General features: G+C 44.3%; 1 protein-coding gene across 1 annotated transcript in view; it reads right to left on the bottom strand.

The window, feature by feature from the left end:
* Window positions 1–16127, bottom strand: part of LOC126253112 (juvenile hormone esterase-like) — a 75742-nt gene that overhangs the window by 38643 nt on the left and 20972 nt on the right. Inside the window, exons 4-5 of the mRNA XM_049954224.1 lie at window positions 8708–8887; window positions 7777–7976 (exon numbers count right to left, since the gene is read on the bottom strand). Of these exons, the coding sequence (XP_049810181.1) occupies window positions 7777–7976; window positions 8708–8887 (380 nt within the window). The remainder of the gene's footprint in view (window positions 1–7776; window positions 7977–8707; window positions 8888–16127) is intronic.

Here is a 16127-nt window from a genome sequence, read left to right as displayed (position 1 = left end):
CTTGTGTAAACGGCTCTCAGCAACCCGAGATATTTTCCTTGTATGGCCTGGCCTGTCTCCCACGGAGTTACACATCGTCTCCACAGCGTCCGTGGGTTCCAAACTCGCAGAGAGCATTTTCGGCAGTGCTCTATTTTGCTACGCCAGGTCACGTGCCACCGCCGAACTGTTCTAAGTCACATGGGCCATACACTCCAAGTCTGCAATACTAGCAGTTCCCTTCTGGACGCATCAAGAATTCCGTTCCAGCGCTTCGAGTTTGAAGTACTAGCAGTCTCAGATCAGCGCATTAAGCTGGTAGACCGAGCCCAGTTCATCGTGGTCTTCACTAGCGGTACATCAACATCCATAAACCGATATTATCGGCCAATTCGTCGTGGTCTTCCCCAGCAGTACGTCAGCCGTCATCCGCCGGCTTTACCAGCCCCGTAACTTCCCAGATCTTCCTCCCACCACTTTTCGTTCGTGGTCTAGGCGCACCATAAACAACGTCACAGGAGAGACATTTCTCTTGTATGAAGTTATGTGGATATTCAAGCAAGGACTTTATCGTTCAGTTTTGTTTTGTTAATAAACTGTAGTGTTTCAATGTCTCTTAGATCCATCCGCGGTACGTAGATACTTTAAAGGACACCAGTCGCCACTCACTGGACTTCCAGCTGCGGCACTATGTGCGAATTCCAGCCCTCATAGCCGATGGACTGTTCTCAGCATGGGTGCACGTATCAGATGCAAGCTGCAGGGCCCCATGCGCAGCAACATGTGCTGAACAGTGTTGAGGAGATACCGTTTATAGCCGCTTGGTTCATATGGGCGACCAGTTGCTCAACGGTTTCACTTCTATTCGGCTGTACCCGTCTCCGTAGCCGGGTCGTCCAGCCCTGTCACTTGTGGCCCATCGTGTGCCACGTTTACCTCGCCGCCGGTCTGGATAGTGCCGTTTTGTCACTTACGGTATACTTTAACTAGCTGGTACCCAAACTGTTTACGACTTAGCCGTTTGGGAAATGCTTTCGCTCATGACCCGTTTTTGACGCCAGATAAATAGCTCATTTACTGCATTACTGTTATCTGCGGCCCCCAGTGGCACGCTTTATATACCCTACGCAGAAAATGCTACCATCTGACCTCTGTGAGTTGTTAATGCACGTTGACGTCAACATAAACGATGTTCACATTAATGTCACTGCACCATGTGGTAGCTCCACTTTAGGACCGAATACGTAGTGAAACTGAATTTGATTGATAGAAACTGATCTCCAGATGAGGTCACCCCGCACTGGGCGCCAAAAATGTAATGAAGTCAACTAGTTTGGAAAAGTTAATACATGAAAATCAGATGACACTGAAAACAAATCTACACATGACGTATGTCACTGGATGAAAAATACAAGTATATATATATATATATATATATATATATATATATATATATATATATATATATATATATATATAAGCAGGAGGGGCTTGGGGGGGGGGGGCAGGTGGGATGGATCATTTCATCCTATCACTGGACACTCAGTTTTACATGAAGGTGTATGCGGAAAATGCGACATCGAAGTGAAATGTCGATAACCCTTCGTCATGTGTGTGGCTGCGGTTGACTTCTTTTTGAGCTCTGTGACTCGGCGGCAACGTTCTAGACTGCTTAAATCGTTCCTTTTTCCGCACTGGCTGACCTATCCCTAGGATACAGCATATCCCAAGAAGCAGACGTGGTATTACCCTACTTCCGTTCAGTGTCTTTGTCTTCGGTGGTTATAACCGAGCGAGGTGGCGCAGTGGACTCGCATTCGCGAGGACGACGGTTCAATCCCGCGTCCGGCCATCCAGATTTAGGTTTCCCGAGATTTCCCTAAATCTCTTCAGGAAAATGCCGGGATCGTTCCTTTGAAACGGGCACGGCCGACTTTCTTCCCCATCCTTCCATAATCTGATGAGGCCGATGACCTCTATGTTTGGTCTCCTCCCCCAAAACAGCCCAATCCTCTACGGTGTTATCTCCGCAGCGCGGTGTCTTCATAAAATTTGCAGGCTGAAGTAAGAGAGTCGAGAGGGAACTGCAGCCGGATGCTTAAAGATTCAGCATGGAAACACAGAGTTCGACAGGGAACAACGATGAGAATGTCACAGTGTGATGATAGACGTCATACTTTATGCAGGGTTCTGAGGACTGAGAAGAAAGCTCACTGTCTCTCTTCTCCTGCCCGTTTCCTCTCTCACTGCATATCTGACTTCACACTGCCTGATTGATCCATCTCATTGTTCTCCACGTTGTGACACTTCCCAGCGCTGGTTGTTGGTTCCCTAGTCAGTTGCACTATCCCTGGATTTTCTTCTAGTATTTGTCTGCATTTCTGATTTGTCAATAAAGCATCGAACAAACATTTTTTAAACTCGGCAGCTTCTCTCTTGCTGTCTATCAGACTTTAAACAGGGCAACCCCCTCCCCCCCCCCCTCCCTCCGTTCGAAGCAGCACCGCATTTAAGCCATACCTGTCGACCTTTTGCGAAAATCTCATATAAAATTGGCGGTGTGAGTGTCACTCTTGTCTTGTGCGCGTGACGCCGAAATACAAGGGGTGGACAAAAATACGGGAACACCAAAACACAACACAATGCCATGCCTAATACGGTGTAGAAAAAGACACCACTTTCTCTAAGCTTGTCCTTTCTCTCCTAGTGTACTGCTGTGAGGTACGTCATTCTTACCACGTAGGATTGACAGTGGAGATCTAAAAAATTCAAAGAAAGGCAACTCATTTTGTATTATGGCGACATAACGGAGAGAGTGTCATGGATATGATACACGAGTTTGGATGGCAATCATTGAAGCAAAGGCGCTTTTCACCTGTGATTTTCAAGAGTGGGAAGGTATGGCAACAGAATGAAAGTGCTTGGATGAACACTCTTCCAGAACTTAAGCATGAAATGCCGTGACTGGTGGTATCCAAAGTAGCTTCCTGTCGTTGCAGAATGGATAAATATAGATCTTGCATGCGTTTAAATGGAATCTTATATTATTCTTCCCGCAAAATAGTGCCAGAATGATCGCTGTGGATGTAGGAAACACGTTGAATTTCAATACACGTCTTGTATCGTTCAGGGCAATCTTATACCATTCTTCCTACAAGATAGTGGCACGTTTAGATAACAATGATGGAGGTGGATAGCGGTCACTTACGCTTCTCTCCAAAGTAAACCACAGTGGCCCAATAACACACAGATCTGGAGACTGGAGGAGATCATTCTCGTGCTCACAAAACTAGTCCCGCACAATGCAGGCTGTGTGAACTGTTGCCCTAGTATCTTTGAAAACAATGCCACCATTGTAAAACAAACGTTTCACCTTGGGACTGACCCGATCAGCCAAAATGGTCACATAATCCTTCGCAGTAATAATGTGATATTGCATGTCCCATGGAATACCACGATATGGCTACACAAATCATCCTAGAACTCCATCCGTGTTTCACTCTTAGGACTTAAACTCGGCTAGAGGTGTGAAACAAGACCCATTCTATCAAATGCCTTTTTTCAGTTGCTCTATTGTCCATATTTTATGGCTTCAACACCACGCACCCCTGTTACCGGCATTTGTATGAATGATGAGTCGTTTTTAAATTCCAGCTCACCCTGCAATTCCCTGCTTTTGAAGATCTCTTCGTCTTGCTTTGGTGCTCACAGGGTTCGCGAGTGCGACAGTCAGTTCTGCACTGACTTTTTCAGCTGTTATTTTTCGTCACAATAGACTTCAATGACAGTCTGTCACAATCACTCAACACACACTTTCGTTCGCGTTGTGACTTAGCGGACGATATTCTTCCGCTCTTGCTGTATGCTGCATAAATATTCGATGCGGTGCGTCTTAAAATTATTGTTACATTGTGTGAGCCGTGTGCGGCTCGCGTTGATGTCGTTCATAGATTGGCATCTTGTAATAGCTATAGAGGCGTCTCGTTTTCTTAGTGTGTTAACTAGCGCCACTATGTTTGCTCGCCAGGTCTCTCCGTTAGTGGCAGCAGCAGCAGCTTATCAATAGCGCGTACTGTGATACCATGTTGGGAGCGGCCTCTAGTATTTCCGGGTCGTCATGCGTCGAGCTAGGGGAATTGGGACGGAGCAGCAGCGAGGTCTGGACAGCCAGTACTCTCCCGACCGCTGGCGACACACATGCACTGTCCGACGGAACGATGTGGTTGCGAGAGTGCACGATCACGCCAAGGATCGGATTCAGCGAGTTTTAGTTGAATGGACCGTGACATTCGAGTAGTGCAACTTTCAGTTTTGTGTGTCTACCAGTCGAAGTGACCTCATGGCAGTAATTGTCAGTCGACGATTTATACTGGGATCTTTCACTTAAGTGGGGGCGACTGATGGTTGGTCGTTCGGTCGGCCGTCGCAGCGGACGACGTGCATTTGGTCTTCCGACCGCTTCTGCCTTATCTGTGTTTGTGCCGACTTATAATTCATCCGTGTTGCTTCACAGTGACTGGTTTTAGTATTGTGAGTTGTTGACGGAATTGTTTTCCCGGATCCGTGTGTATCTTGTGCTTTTGAATGAGCAGTTATTTTAATGCTGTCTGCGCACTGGATTTGTAGATGGGGAGTGGCGAACGGACATCAGGTCGGTTGGGGGCGCTGCAGCGAGCAGGAGGAGTAGCTGAGAGGGCGACGACTTCGTTGCACTCCATACCCAGGTTGTTTAAGTGAAGTGAAGAGTTAACTGCTAATGCAACCTCGACTATTCTGAGATGTCGCCTTTTGGTCGGCGAGTTATTGATCCCAGGGCCGCTAGCCTGGCGGCAACGAGTGAAGTGTTTCGAGGCGGTGAAGTATTGCAGCCGTCTTTCTCTATTTGTTATTCATCTTTGAATTTAGTATTGTTCTTATTAGTGAAGTGCAACCAGCGGTATTTTGTGCGTTGTGGCCGCTAACACCCCAGGTACCTGTCCTGTAGGTTAGTCTACTTTCGGGCAGTGTACCTTCCCTCGTCGTGTTGATGCTGTCCGACACGGCATGTAGTTCGACAGCCTCTTGTATTTTACTGTGCACATTTTTTTTCGGGGTGGTGGGGGTGGGGGATGGGAGGGGGGGAGGCCTACCTTGGTTCTAGTGTTTCCTTCGGCCTTGCGTGTTTTCTGAAGACGTAGTGCTGTCTATCTCTTCGCCCTTGCCTAAAAATATTCCATCGTTATACCGGTGATCGGACGTTAGGCAGATTGGTTAGTCGGTAGGTAGGCGCTTAAGCTGCCCCTAGTTTGAGTTGCCATCCTGTTACGTGAATACAACTCTTGGCTGCGAGTCTCACCTTATGTTCGGTTTGAGTTACCTTCCCAGGCCGACCCTTGGAACACTTGCTGTGAACCACCTGACCTGATTCCTTAGGTTGTAATGTTTGTTTTAAGGATATTTGTAATGTTATAATTATTGTTGGTGTGGCCTTCATCCGAGCAACAATTTCATTTCTTTCGTGATAAGGCCTTCAGCCGCGTTACAGTAACTATTTTTAACCAAACTTGTTCTAAAAGCAAGGTATTTATTTTAAAAGTGCTATTTGGAATTGTTCTTCTGACTTGTAATTCAGGCCTTCAGCCGTTTGTGATTTGACGTTGTGTGTGGTCCTCATCCAAGCAATAATTTCACTTCTTTCATAATAAGGCCTTCAGCCGTGTTACAATAAGTGTTTTTTATAAGCAAACTTGTTTCAAAAGCAAGGTATTTGTCGAAATGTGTGCTATTAGGAATTTTTCTTCTGACTTCTAATTCCAGCCTTCAGCCATTTGTTATTTGAAATTGTTTGTGGCCTTCAGCCGAGTAATAATTCCACTTCTTTTATAATAAGGCCTTCAACCGTGTTACAGTTTGTTCTACAAACGAAGTGTTTATCTTCATATGTGCTATTTGTAATTGTTCTTCTGACTTCTAATTCAGGCCTTGAGCCGTTTGTTGTTTGAGGTTATTGTTGGTGGCCTTCGGCACTAAATTGTGGAATTTTTTTGTGATAGGGCCTTCAGCCATCATAGAGTCAATTGTGTTTTTTTAAGAGATTGTTTTAAAATTTTAATTTCTTTAAATGAAGTTCACATATTTGTTGTGCAACCAAGAGTAACTGATTACGGCCCCGTCCACAATCGTAACCTTATCCTGCCCCATCCTGAGATACCAGCTCTCAATGTCTCTGCCAAACACTTCACCTCTCTTGCTTACGGAAGCACTCACCATTCGAGCAGGAACAATTTGCCCATATACCACCTCATTTAGCTCCGTCATAACGCACTCACAACTATACAGAACAGTGTTCTGACCCCGACTGACGTTAGCAGCATGCTGAAGACATTCAACAGGTACCGCTCGTGTTCAAATACAACAGCGCAACCTGCAGGCTTGTCTAGGATCCGCATTTATATTTAAACATGCATTTCTCTCGATTTTCCGTATTCTTCTCCCACTCCTGTGTGGTAGTATCTCACTAGATAAATAAAAATGTAGTCTATCTTGCCCTCCCCCTTCACCCATACCTACGGGTTCCAGAGCCTTCGGCCAAAAACTGTAGCTCACTGTACTGTGACATTCACTTTAAGCCTGGAACGTAACACTCTGTCACAGATCGCTCTCAAACTTTCGAGGAAGACGTTCTCTGCCACTATCATTATTGTCATTAATGTCATTTCAGCACATTTATTAATATTACTGTTATCACTATTAGGAGTATCAGCAGCAGTAGCACAAGTACTGTCAGCATTAACTTTAATAGTCCATAGTCAAAATTATTTACTCACTTTATTATGCTATTTGTCATATTAAAAGGGTTATTTCTTAAGTAACTTTCATGTGAAAAAAGTGCTGTTATGTGTGAAACCCTGGTCCAATGTTAAAGTGGCTTAATAGAACAGGCTAAATAAATAAATGAAAATAAAAATAAAATACTGTTTGGATGAGGTTCAAAACTTAATTTCGATGATCTTGTGCTCATTTCTGAAATTATGTACCAGCACCTCTCATGTAATGCTGTTGTTACACACTAGTGCTGGTTCAAATGGCTCTGAGCACTATAGGACTTAACATCTGAGTTCATCAGTCCCCTAAACTTAGAACAACTTGAACCTAACTAACTTAAGGACATTACACACATCCATGCCCGAGGCAGGATTGGAACCTGCGACCATAGCACCAGCGCGGTTGCGGACTGAAGCGCCTAGAACCGCTCGGCCACAGCCACACTGGTGATTTTACCTATTCTATGTAACCTGACGCTACTCTGGAAGACTGTAATTATTGCGCTTAACTGTGTACCATATCTAGTTTACATGCATGATATCTGCCAATAGTACGTATTACCCCATTTCCCAAAAATTTTATAATAAAGGATAATTATATCGTACGTGGTTAACGAATCATATGAATTGCCTTATACGTCCTGTTTTTGGCATAAGGTTTATATGTGCATTAAACAGCGTTGCCCGAAACTACGTACCTGTTTTTATATGTACTAGGTTATGGTTTTACAACTTTTACGCTAATAAGTAGTCATACTGATGATTTAGTACAATATTACCACTGCAATTTTTCATGGCCGTGATAAAGTTTCTTTGTAAATCCTGTTTTATTAGCGTTATGCCATGTTGCTGCGAATATAAAACAGATATCATCAATAATGTATATATTGTCGTTTCCATCGGTCCTCCTAATTGATAAAGCAAGCATTAAAATGTGCTGAACTATTTGGAAATAGTTTCCAGAGCAGAAGAAGTTGACAATCTGGTAGCTGACCTCGTCTGTGCTAAGTAGCGACTTGTCCACCAGCAGGTCGGTGGCGTTGACGGACCGCAGGAAGTCCACCAGCTGCTGGGAGTCCTCCGTCTCGAAGCCGAGGAAGGCGCCCAGCCTGAAGGCGTGGTAGCGAGGGTTCCGTTCTATAGTCATGGAGGAGGCGAAGGTGCCGCTCTCGATGATCGCTTGCGAAAACAGACCTACACCAAAATGACAAATGCCAGTGAATACGAATTTGCCCGTTCCGATGTTGTAAGTCTGCTTAGTAATACTACATGCTGTTGAAGCCTGATTATCATCAAAAGACCTAAGAGCGCTACGAACAATTGTGAAATGGTATTTCTAGCGTGGTTCCAGGCTGTCGTGGATGCATATAGTCGTCAAAATGAGGAACGTTTGTAATCTCTAAGGTAAAAGTGGTACAGAATTGACAAATATTACCTTTCCTTTCAAAGATTTACTAGTTATACGTCTTCCCTACGTTCTTACAATGGTTCCCACGTATTTACGTTGTCCTACGATCATTCTTTTATCGTGGGAGCCCTCTTAAGTACCGAAAGTTTAATTGTAACTACCCTGTACTTGATAGAAGCATTTAAAAGCTGGTCAGCGAGAGTGGTAATATTAGACAACTAATCTGTGGTGAACAAGATATTTCAAGGCCATGGAAGAGAAAATGAAAGACCTTTGCATTCGACTAAAATTTCAGACAATGTCTTTCTGCTGAATAAGCTGCCAGTAAATATTTGAGTTAGTGAATGAATCATTGCATGAGCACTCTGCCAAAAGATGTATTTTCGTAAAGTGATTCCTATCACAAAGCAGTGTCCCTATAAAATACGTAATAGACCCATTATTAGAAGCAGCGCCTGTGGAGACGTAAAGGGCGCGTGAGGTCTGATGTGAGCGACTGCAGCGCGGCGCCACTGACCCGGCGACGCGACGAGGTGCAGGGAGGCGGCGCCGGCGCCCGCGCTCTGCCCCTGCAGCGTCACGCGCTGCGGGTCTCCCCCGAAGCTGGCGATGTTGCTCTGCACCCACACCAGGGCCAGCCGCTGGTCCTTCAGGCCGGCGTTCCCCAGGGCCGCAGAGTCCCCCGTGCTCAGGAATCCTGCAGGTCGTAGACAACCGTCTCTGCTACGATATCCGAAAACCATTTCAAACACCTCAACAAAATAAAGGCATTATGAGGGGACATACAGATGTTTTCTGTGAATAGTTTATTGTGAGATGTTCCGGAAAGCGAAATAAACATTGGATCTTAATTCTTCATGCCTCCGAGTAAGACATATCAAATTTTAAGTTTTTCGACATCTACTCAGACTGCAATCGCTCAACAATGCCAAAGAGTAATAACGGAAATCCAATGAAATTTAGTTATTATAGCAAGTAATATTTCAGCGACGAGCTGCGAGGAGCGTAGTGTGGAAGACAAAGACGACGCCAGGAGAAGTCGATGAGGTATCTTCAGTGACACTGTGGACAGTTCTTTCGGAAGCAGTCTCACAATTTATGCCAATCAGTAGCGAAACACTTCATTTACGTCGACAAAAAATAGGCCACAGTAGCAACGATTTTCAGTAAATGGCTAATGTAGTCTTTTGATTCTCCGACTCTTAATATACGCGTATCTGTATGCATTGAAGCTGTGGGATAGTGTCGGGAGCAGTCTGAGTGATCAGAAGGAACGTGAACCCATTACAAGCTGTAATAGAGTAGCACAGACAGCGACAGATTCTCGGAAGCCCATGAGGGGGAATGAACAATTTTTACTGAACATAACCACAGTGTGAAATCAAGCCACAAATACTATGTCCCATAGAGAAAACGCTTGGCAGTAACATTTTACGGCCAGGAAAGAGAATGAGGAGACTCGCCATTTTAGTGGACAATCACCTTTGCGCTGAAAATGAAGAAAGCTCGGCGTTTCCCCAGAAAATCACAAAAAACTAGCGATAAGTAAGTCAAAGATGGCTGCAGGTGCTCAGCTCTGGGCTATCAAAAGCGTGAGAGAACAATGGACGCATTTACTTTGCAAAAATCAATGTTCGTTCGATGTGAAACATGCCAGTATTAGCTGACATAAATAAATTATAGATCAGAAAAAAATACCAGGAAACCGCATTTGCCGCAGAAACAGAGTGTTGCGGCTTGTACGGTAGAGTGTGGTAGGATACAAGTCATTGGTTAATCAGCAGGTGATGAAAACAAGTGTTTTGTAAGGAGCACTTCGATTCATAGACACGTAGAAGATCCGCAGGTAAGCAAATTACAATTCAGTGAGAAACGAAATATATGACAAAGCGAGGTTTTCTTTTAATTGTCATTAGTTTGGAATTCAGATGAAGCTCAAGGTGCCGAGTCTCCACCACCGACATAAATGCTGGTAGCCACCGTGGAGTCACCTGAGGTGATGCACTGGGTTCTTAGAAACTGGCAAGGGTCGTTGGTTCCACCAATGATAGATGCTGCAGCCACTTCCGCGACCACTTGCAATATTATGGTGAGATCACGCCGCAGGTGCGAGATGAGGTGTAAGGTTTCGTAATCTGATTACTTCAAGCTTGATTTGGAAGGCTTGCATTTCTATGGTATTCAACAGTTTGATTTTAACTTCGTCCATACTTGGCCCGTATTTCCTCCTCTAGTACTATCTGTTTCTATTAGCCCTACAACATCCACTTCTTCATGCCTGATTGTAAGCATGTCAGATATTCCAATGATTTAATGTTGCCACAGGTGGCCATTTATTTATCTATGTTTCTGTGATATAATGTTGCTGCAGGCAACACTTGTTTAACAATTCTTTTTTACTGAAAAAAAATTGAACCCATTGTAATGCTTGTTTCATTTAATAGGCACAACTAAAATCTCAAGAAGAAAAGGATTTGTGATCAAACAGTAAAGCGTAATATCAACAGCTGCAGGAAATGGTACAACGAGAAGATAGGATTCCTTATGAATTAGAAGGTAGTGCAGAGTATGAGTTACTACTAGAAGTTCAGTAATGATATTGTTCTTAATATATAGGAAACCAACAGCTACAACAATACTTCAGGTAAAAATGCTACATCGCAAGCAGCACAGTATTAAGGGATAGACAAAATCTAGGAGGATATCGAAAGGGTAATTCAGTACATAAAAGGAGAGGAAAATCTCATAGCCATGGAGGGTTGGAATGCGGTTGTATGGGAAAGAGTAGAAGAAAGGGTTACGGGACAAAATGGATTTGGTAGTAGTAACGAGAGAGGAGAAAGACCAATAGAGAATATTCGGTACAAGAATCACAAGACGGAAGGTTATACTTTGAAAAGACCGGGAGTTACTATAAGGACCGGGAGTTACTATAAGCTTTCAGTCAGACTGCATCATGGCCGGCCAGAGATTCCGAAATCAGATACTGAATTGTAAGGCGTACCCAGGAGCAGGTATAGACTCAGATCAGAATTTAGTACTGATGAAGAGTAGACTGAATGTTAAGGGGCTGCGGAAAGGTTCCAAATCATGAAATGTCCAATTTTTACATTTTTGCATTTTAAAAATCTACAGACTTTCTCCTTTCAGTTTATATATCATTTATTCGGTTCAGCAAACTACACCTATTTTAAAAGTGTTTTCGAAAAATATTCTGCATGTACGTGACCCACTGTCGCACCGTTAAACTGCTGTCAAACGTTGCAGTCATGAATCTATATGGTCCTTATGTACATTTTAGCTATGTGGGAGAAAATAAGTGTTACAAAATAAGTATTGTGGCTAACCTGTGATAGATTGATACACCTCGCTCGTTCGATTGTCGTGTGTTTTATGTTTATTTACTCATGTGTAATCCTGAAAATATTCGTAGTGAATTGTGTTCATTGAAATCTCTGTTTTATTGAAGGATAATCATGCGTTAACGTAAAGCGACTAGAAATCTTGTGAAGACTTTTAAGAAAAGGAGAAATGTTGGAAAGTCAAAGGTAGGCATTATTAGCGTCAACAATAAAGACGATAACTAAGTGTGTGAACCTAAATTTGCTGGTACTCCTGCCCATTGTAATGAAAGTGAAAAAAAAAAGTGCTTCGCAGAGGAGGCTTGGTTCAGTTAGTGAAAAGTATGAATGTCTTATGGGGCAATCGGATGTGAATGAAATATCTGATGTATCAGTTCTTAAAGGAATGTTTACTAATTGTGTGAGATGTATTTAGTGTAGTGAAGTCGATCTGGAATAGTCTATAACAAATACGTAGGACCAGCCAGTGAAATGGAACTGAAGTGGGAGAAATGTTCATACATGACAGCTTTTGGGATAGTGTTGCAGTATCTCCAACTGAAGAAAATGGTAGCAAATCTATGAACACAATATTAGATTTTTTATGCCTTGCATACAATTAGTAAGGTTGCTACCGTAGATGCGGTTTTCTGTGCCATGATGAATCTTGCAAATCCCCGAACATTGTTTGGGAACTACACTCCTGGAAATGGAAAAAAGAACACATTGACACCGGTGTGTCAGACCCACCATACTTGCTCCGGACACTGCGAGAGGGCTGTACAAGCAATGATCACACGCACGGCACAGCGGACACACCAGGAACCGCGGTGTTGGCCATCGAATGGCGCTAGCTGCGCAGCATTTTTGCACCGCCGCCGTCAGTGTCAGCCAGTTTGCCGTGGCATACGGAGCTCCATCGCAGTCTTTAACACTGGTAGCATGCCGCTACAGCGTGGACGTGAACCGTATGTGCAGTTGACGGACTTTGAGCGAGGGCGTATAGTGGGCATGCGGGAGGCCGGGTGGACGTACCGCCGAATTGCTCAACACGTGGGGCGTGAGGTCTCCACAGTACATCGATGTTGTCGCCAGTGGTCGGCGGAAGGTGCACGTGCCCGTCGACCTGGGACCGGACCGCAGCGACGCACGGATGCACGCCAAGACCGTAGGATCCTACGCAGTGCCGTAGGGGACCGCACCGCCACTTCCCAGCAAATTAGGGACACTGTTGCTCCTGGGGTATCGGCGAGGACCATTCGCAACCGTCTCCATGAAGCTGGGCTACGGTCCCGCACACCGTTAGGCCGTCTTCCGCTCACGCCCCAACATCGTGCAGCCCGCCTCCAGTGGTGTCGCGACAGGCGTGAATGGAGGGACGAATGGAGACGTGTCGTCTTCAGCGATGAGAGTCGCTTCTGCCTTGGTGCCAATGATGGTCGTATGCGTCTTTGGTGCTGTGCAGGTGAGCGCCACAAACAGGACTGCATACGACCGAGGCACACAGGGCCAACACCCGGCATCATGGTGTGGGGAGCGATCTCCTACACTGGCCGTACACCACTGGTGATCGTCGAGGGGACACTGAATAGTGCACGGTACTTCCAAACCGTCATCGAACCCATCATTCTACCATTCCTAGACCGGCAAGGGAACTTGCTGTTCCAACAGGACAATGCACGTCCGCATGTATCCCGTGCCACCCAACGTGCTCTAGAAGGTGTAAGTCAACTACCCTGGCCAGCAAGATCTCCGGATCTGTCCCCCATTGAGCATGTTTGGGACTGGATGAAGCGTCGTCTCACGCGGTCTGCACGTCCAGCACGAACGCTGGTCCAACTGAGGCGCCAGGTGGAAATGGCATGGCAAGCCGTTCCACAGGACTACATCCAGCATCTCTACGATCGTCTCCATGGGAGAATAGCAGCCTGCATAGCTGCGAAAGGTGGATATACACTGTACTAGTGCCGACATTGTGCATGCTCTGTTGCCTGTGTCTATGTGCCTGTGGTTCTGTCAGTGTGATCATGTGATGTATCTGACCCCAGGAATGTGTCAATAAAGTTTCCCCTTCCTGGGACAATGATTTCACGGTGTTCTTATTTCAATTTCCAGGAGTGTATAATAGATTGATAGGGTCTAATGTAGAAGATGTCTGTATAAAATCTATGAAGGAAGCTGTGGAAGAGGCAGTAATAGAAAACGGCTGTAATAGAGACTTGACGGCAGCATTCGATGCTACCTGGCATAAACTGGGACACACATCTCTTCACGGTGTAGTATCTGCCACCAGTATATATAAAGGGAAAGTTTAGATGCAGCAGTAATATCTAAATATTGTAGGTGTCCACAGAAACATAAAGGTAAACATGAAAATAATTGCATAGCTAACTGCAATGGCAGTAATGGAGGAACGGAAATGGCTGGTGTTGCTAGTATACTTCAACGTTCTGTTGCGTGTGATAAAGTGTGATGTGTGAATTACCTTGGTGACGGTGATTCTAGAAGTTTCAGACATATTCAAGATCGGAAGCCCTATGGTGATGATGTTGCAGTGCAGAAATTTGAGTGCATTGGACACGTACAGAAACGAATGGCATCAAGACTTTCGTCACAGAAAGCTTTGTACAAAAAAAAAAAATAAATAAAGACACTCAGTGATGGTAAAGGGTTGGATGGGAAGGAAAGGTTAACTGTCAGTGTTACTGATAAAATACAGAACTATTACAGAACAACTATTAGGAAAAACACACACAGTGTCGACGGAATGTAGAAGCCCGTTAACGCTCTTTTTTTCGTACTTTTTCAACCGATGAAGGTCTCTATCAATAGTTGTGTCCAAAAGGAGAAAACAGTTGGTTGTAAGTACAACAAGGGTTTGCCAGCTGGTGAAGTATCCACTCATAAACATAGTCTGCCTGATGCGGTAATGGAGGTGATGAAACCAATTTTCGGAGACTTAGCAGCACCTGAACTGTTGAAAAAGTGTGTTCATGTAAAGATTCGAAACCCCAATAGTGGTACATGGTGGAGAATACCCAAGACTGGGTTTGTTGGAATAGAAACACTTCACGTTGGTGTTTATGCTGCTGTTACTACTTTCAGTGGTGACAGCATTGTAAGGCGCAAAACATTTAGAAATATCGGAATGAAGAAAGGTTTCAACATGGTACGAATGATGCTTGCTTTGGACAAGGAACGTCTTAGGGCTGCTGACAGGGCTGTAAATAGCCTAGAAATGCAATCTATAGTAAAGAGGAGGAGGAGTTTGCAGAAGTCGTAGATAACCAATCCTATGGACCTGAAATGCATATTTTTCGCGATGCCTGTTTGCATGCAGCTCATTAACCTGGAGCGTCCGATTTATAAACCCCCGCATCCACCCAAAATACTATTTAGACAAACAGTAGTGGTACCGTTTTCCCATATAGCGTCCTAAATATGGAAAACAGGGGACAGCAAGAGAGTCGAGGAAAACTTTGATCTTATTTCTAAAGAAATAGTTAGTATATAACCTCACCGGTCAAAAAGTTGGCCAACTCCCGAAAAAGAGCATGCACTCATTTTGTAGCGTTGTAGTTGGTGTAAAACTGGTAACAGGAGATTCATGTTCCCCTCCACCGCTGAAGTAAATCATACTAGTGGAATGGTGTGTATGGAATCGGGCAGGAAGATGGTTTGACGCAGAGACAAAATGGCAGGGATGAACTATTTTGTGTGGACATGCCCATGAACATACCGTGAATGGAGTTGCTTGTTTAGTTGACATACCACCGCGGAGTACCCAACGTATCTATATATAGCGTTGTTCTATTCACAACCATATACATCACGCATGTGTAGTAGTCGTAGAAAGATTCTAACAGACAGGGGTCGGAAACAAGGATCAAGCCTTGTCAGAAAGAACCGAATAAATTCATGTTTTTACCATGACCTGCTTTTAGTGCTCGTGCGTCATTCAGGAAATTGGAGAGCTGTGGTAAGGACTTACGGGAACACTCTACTGGGGTCATCGGTCCCTAAGCTTACACACTATTTAATTTATCTTAAACTAACTTACGCTAAGGACACCCACGCCAGAGGGAGGACTCGAACCTCCGACGGGGGCAGCCGCCCGGACCGTGACAAGGCGCCTGAGACCGCGTGACTACACCGCGCGACCCTTCATTCAGGACTAGTTTCGATATGAAGTAGCATTGTCGACGTAAAAATACACATTATAATAAAATATTTCAGTAGGACAGATTGACTCATAATACTTCATATCCATGTCAACAGTTGTCTTGGTCTAGAAAATTTGAGTCAAATCCTTCTGTATTGCTATCGTATGTTCTTCCCTTCGTACCACATCGTTCGCCTGTTACAGTTGTGAACAAGACAGTTGTGAACAAGACAGTGAATAAACGAACCTAGAAGATTAAGGAGAACTGTTTATACCAAGAATGGAGCTGCACAATATTGTAGTTGCTCGACAGTGTTTACTACTAGTATTTCGAAAATGCTATTATAAAAATTAACAAAAATTCATAAAAATAAATTCCAAAGAGACCATTACAAAAATTCGATTATGACATAGTAAATAGCAGAAAGTGCAGA

This window comes from Schistocerca nitens, chromosome 4 (genome assembly GCF_023898315.1).
Source record: "Schistocerca nitens isolate TAMUIC-IGC-003100 chromosome 4, iqSchNite1.1, whole genome shotgun sequence".
NCBI classification, from domain to species: domain Eukaryota; kingdom Metazoa; phylum Arthropoda; class Insecta; order Orthoptera; family Acrididae; genus Schistocerca; species Schistocerca nitens.
Note: the sequence above shows the minus strand (reverse complement) of the source record. Positions and strands in the feature narration are given on the sequence as shown.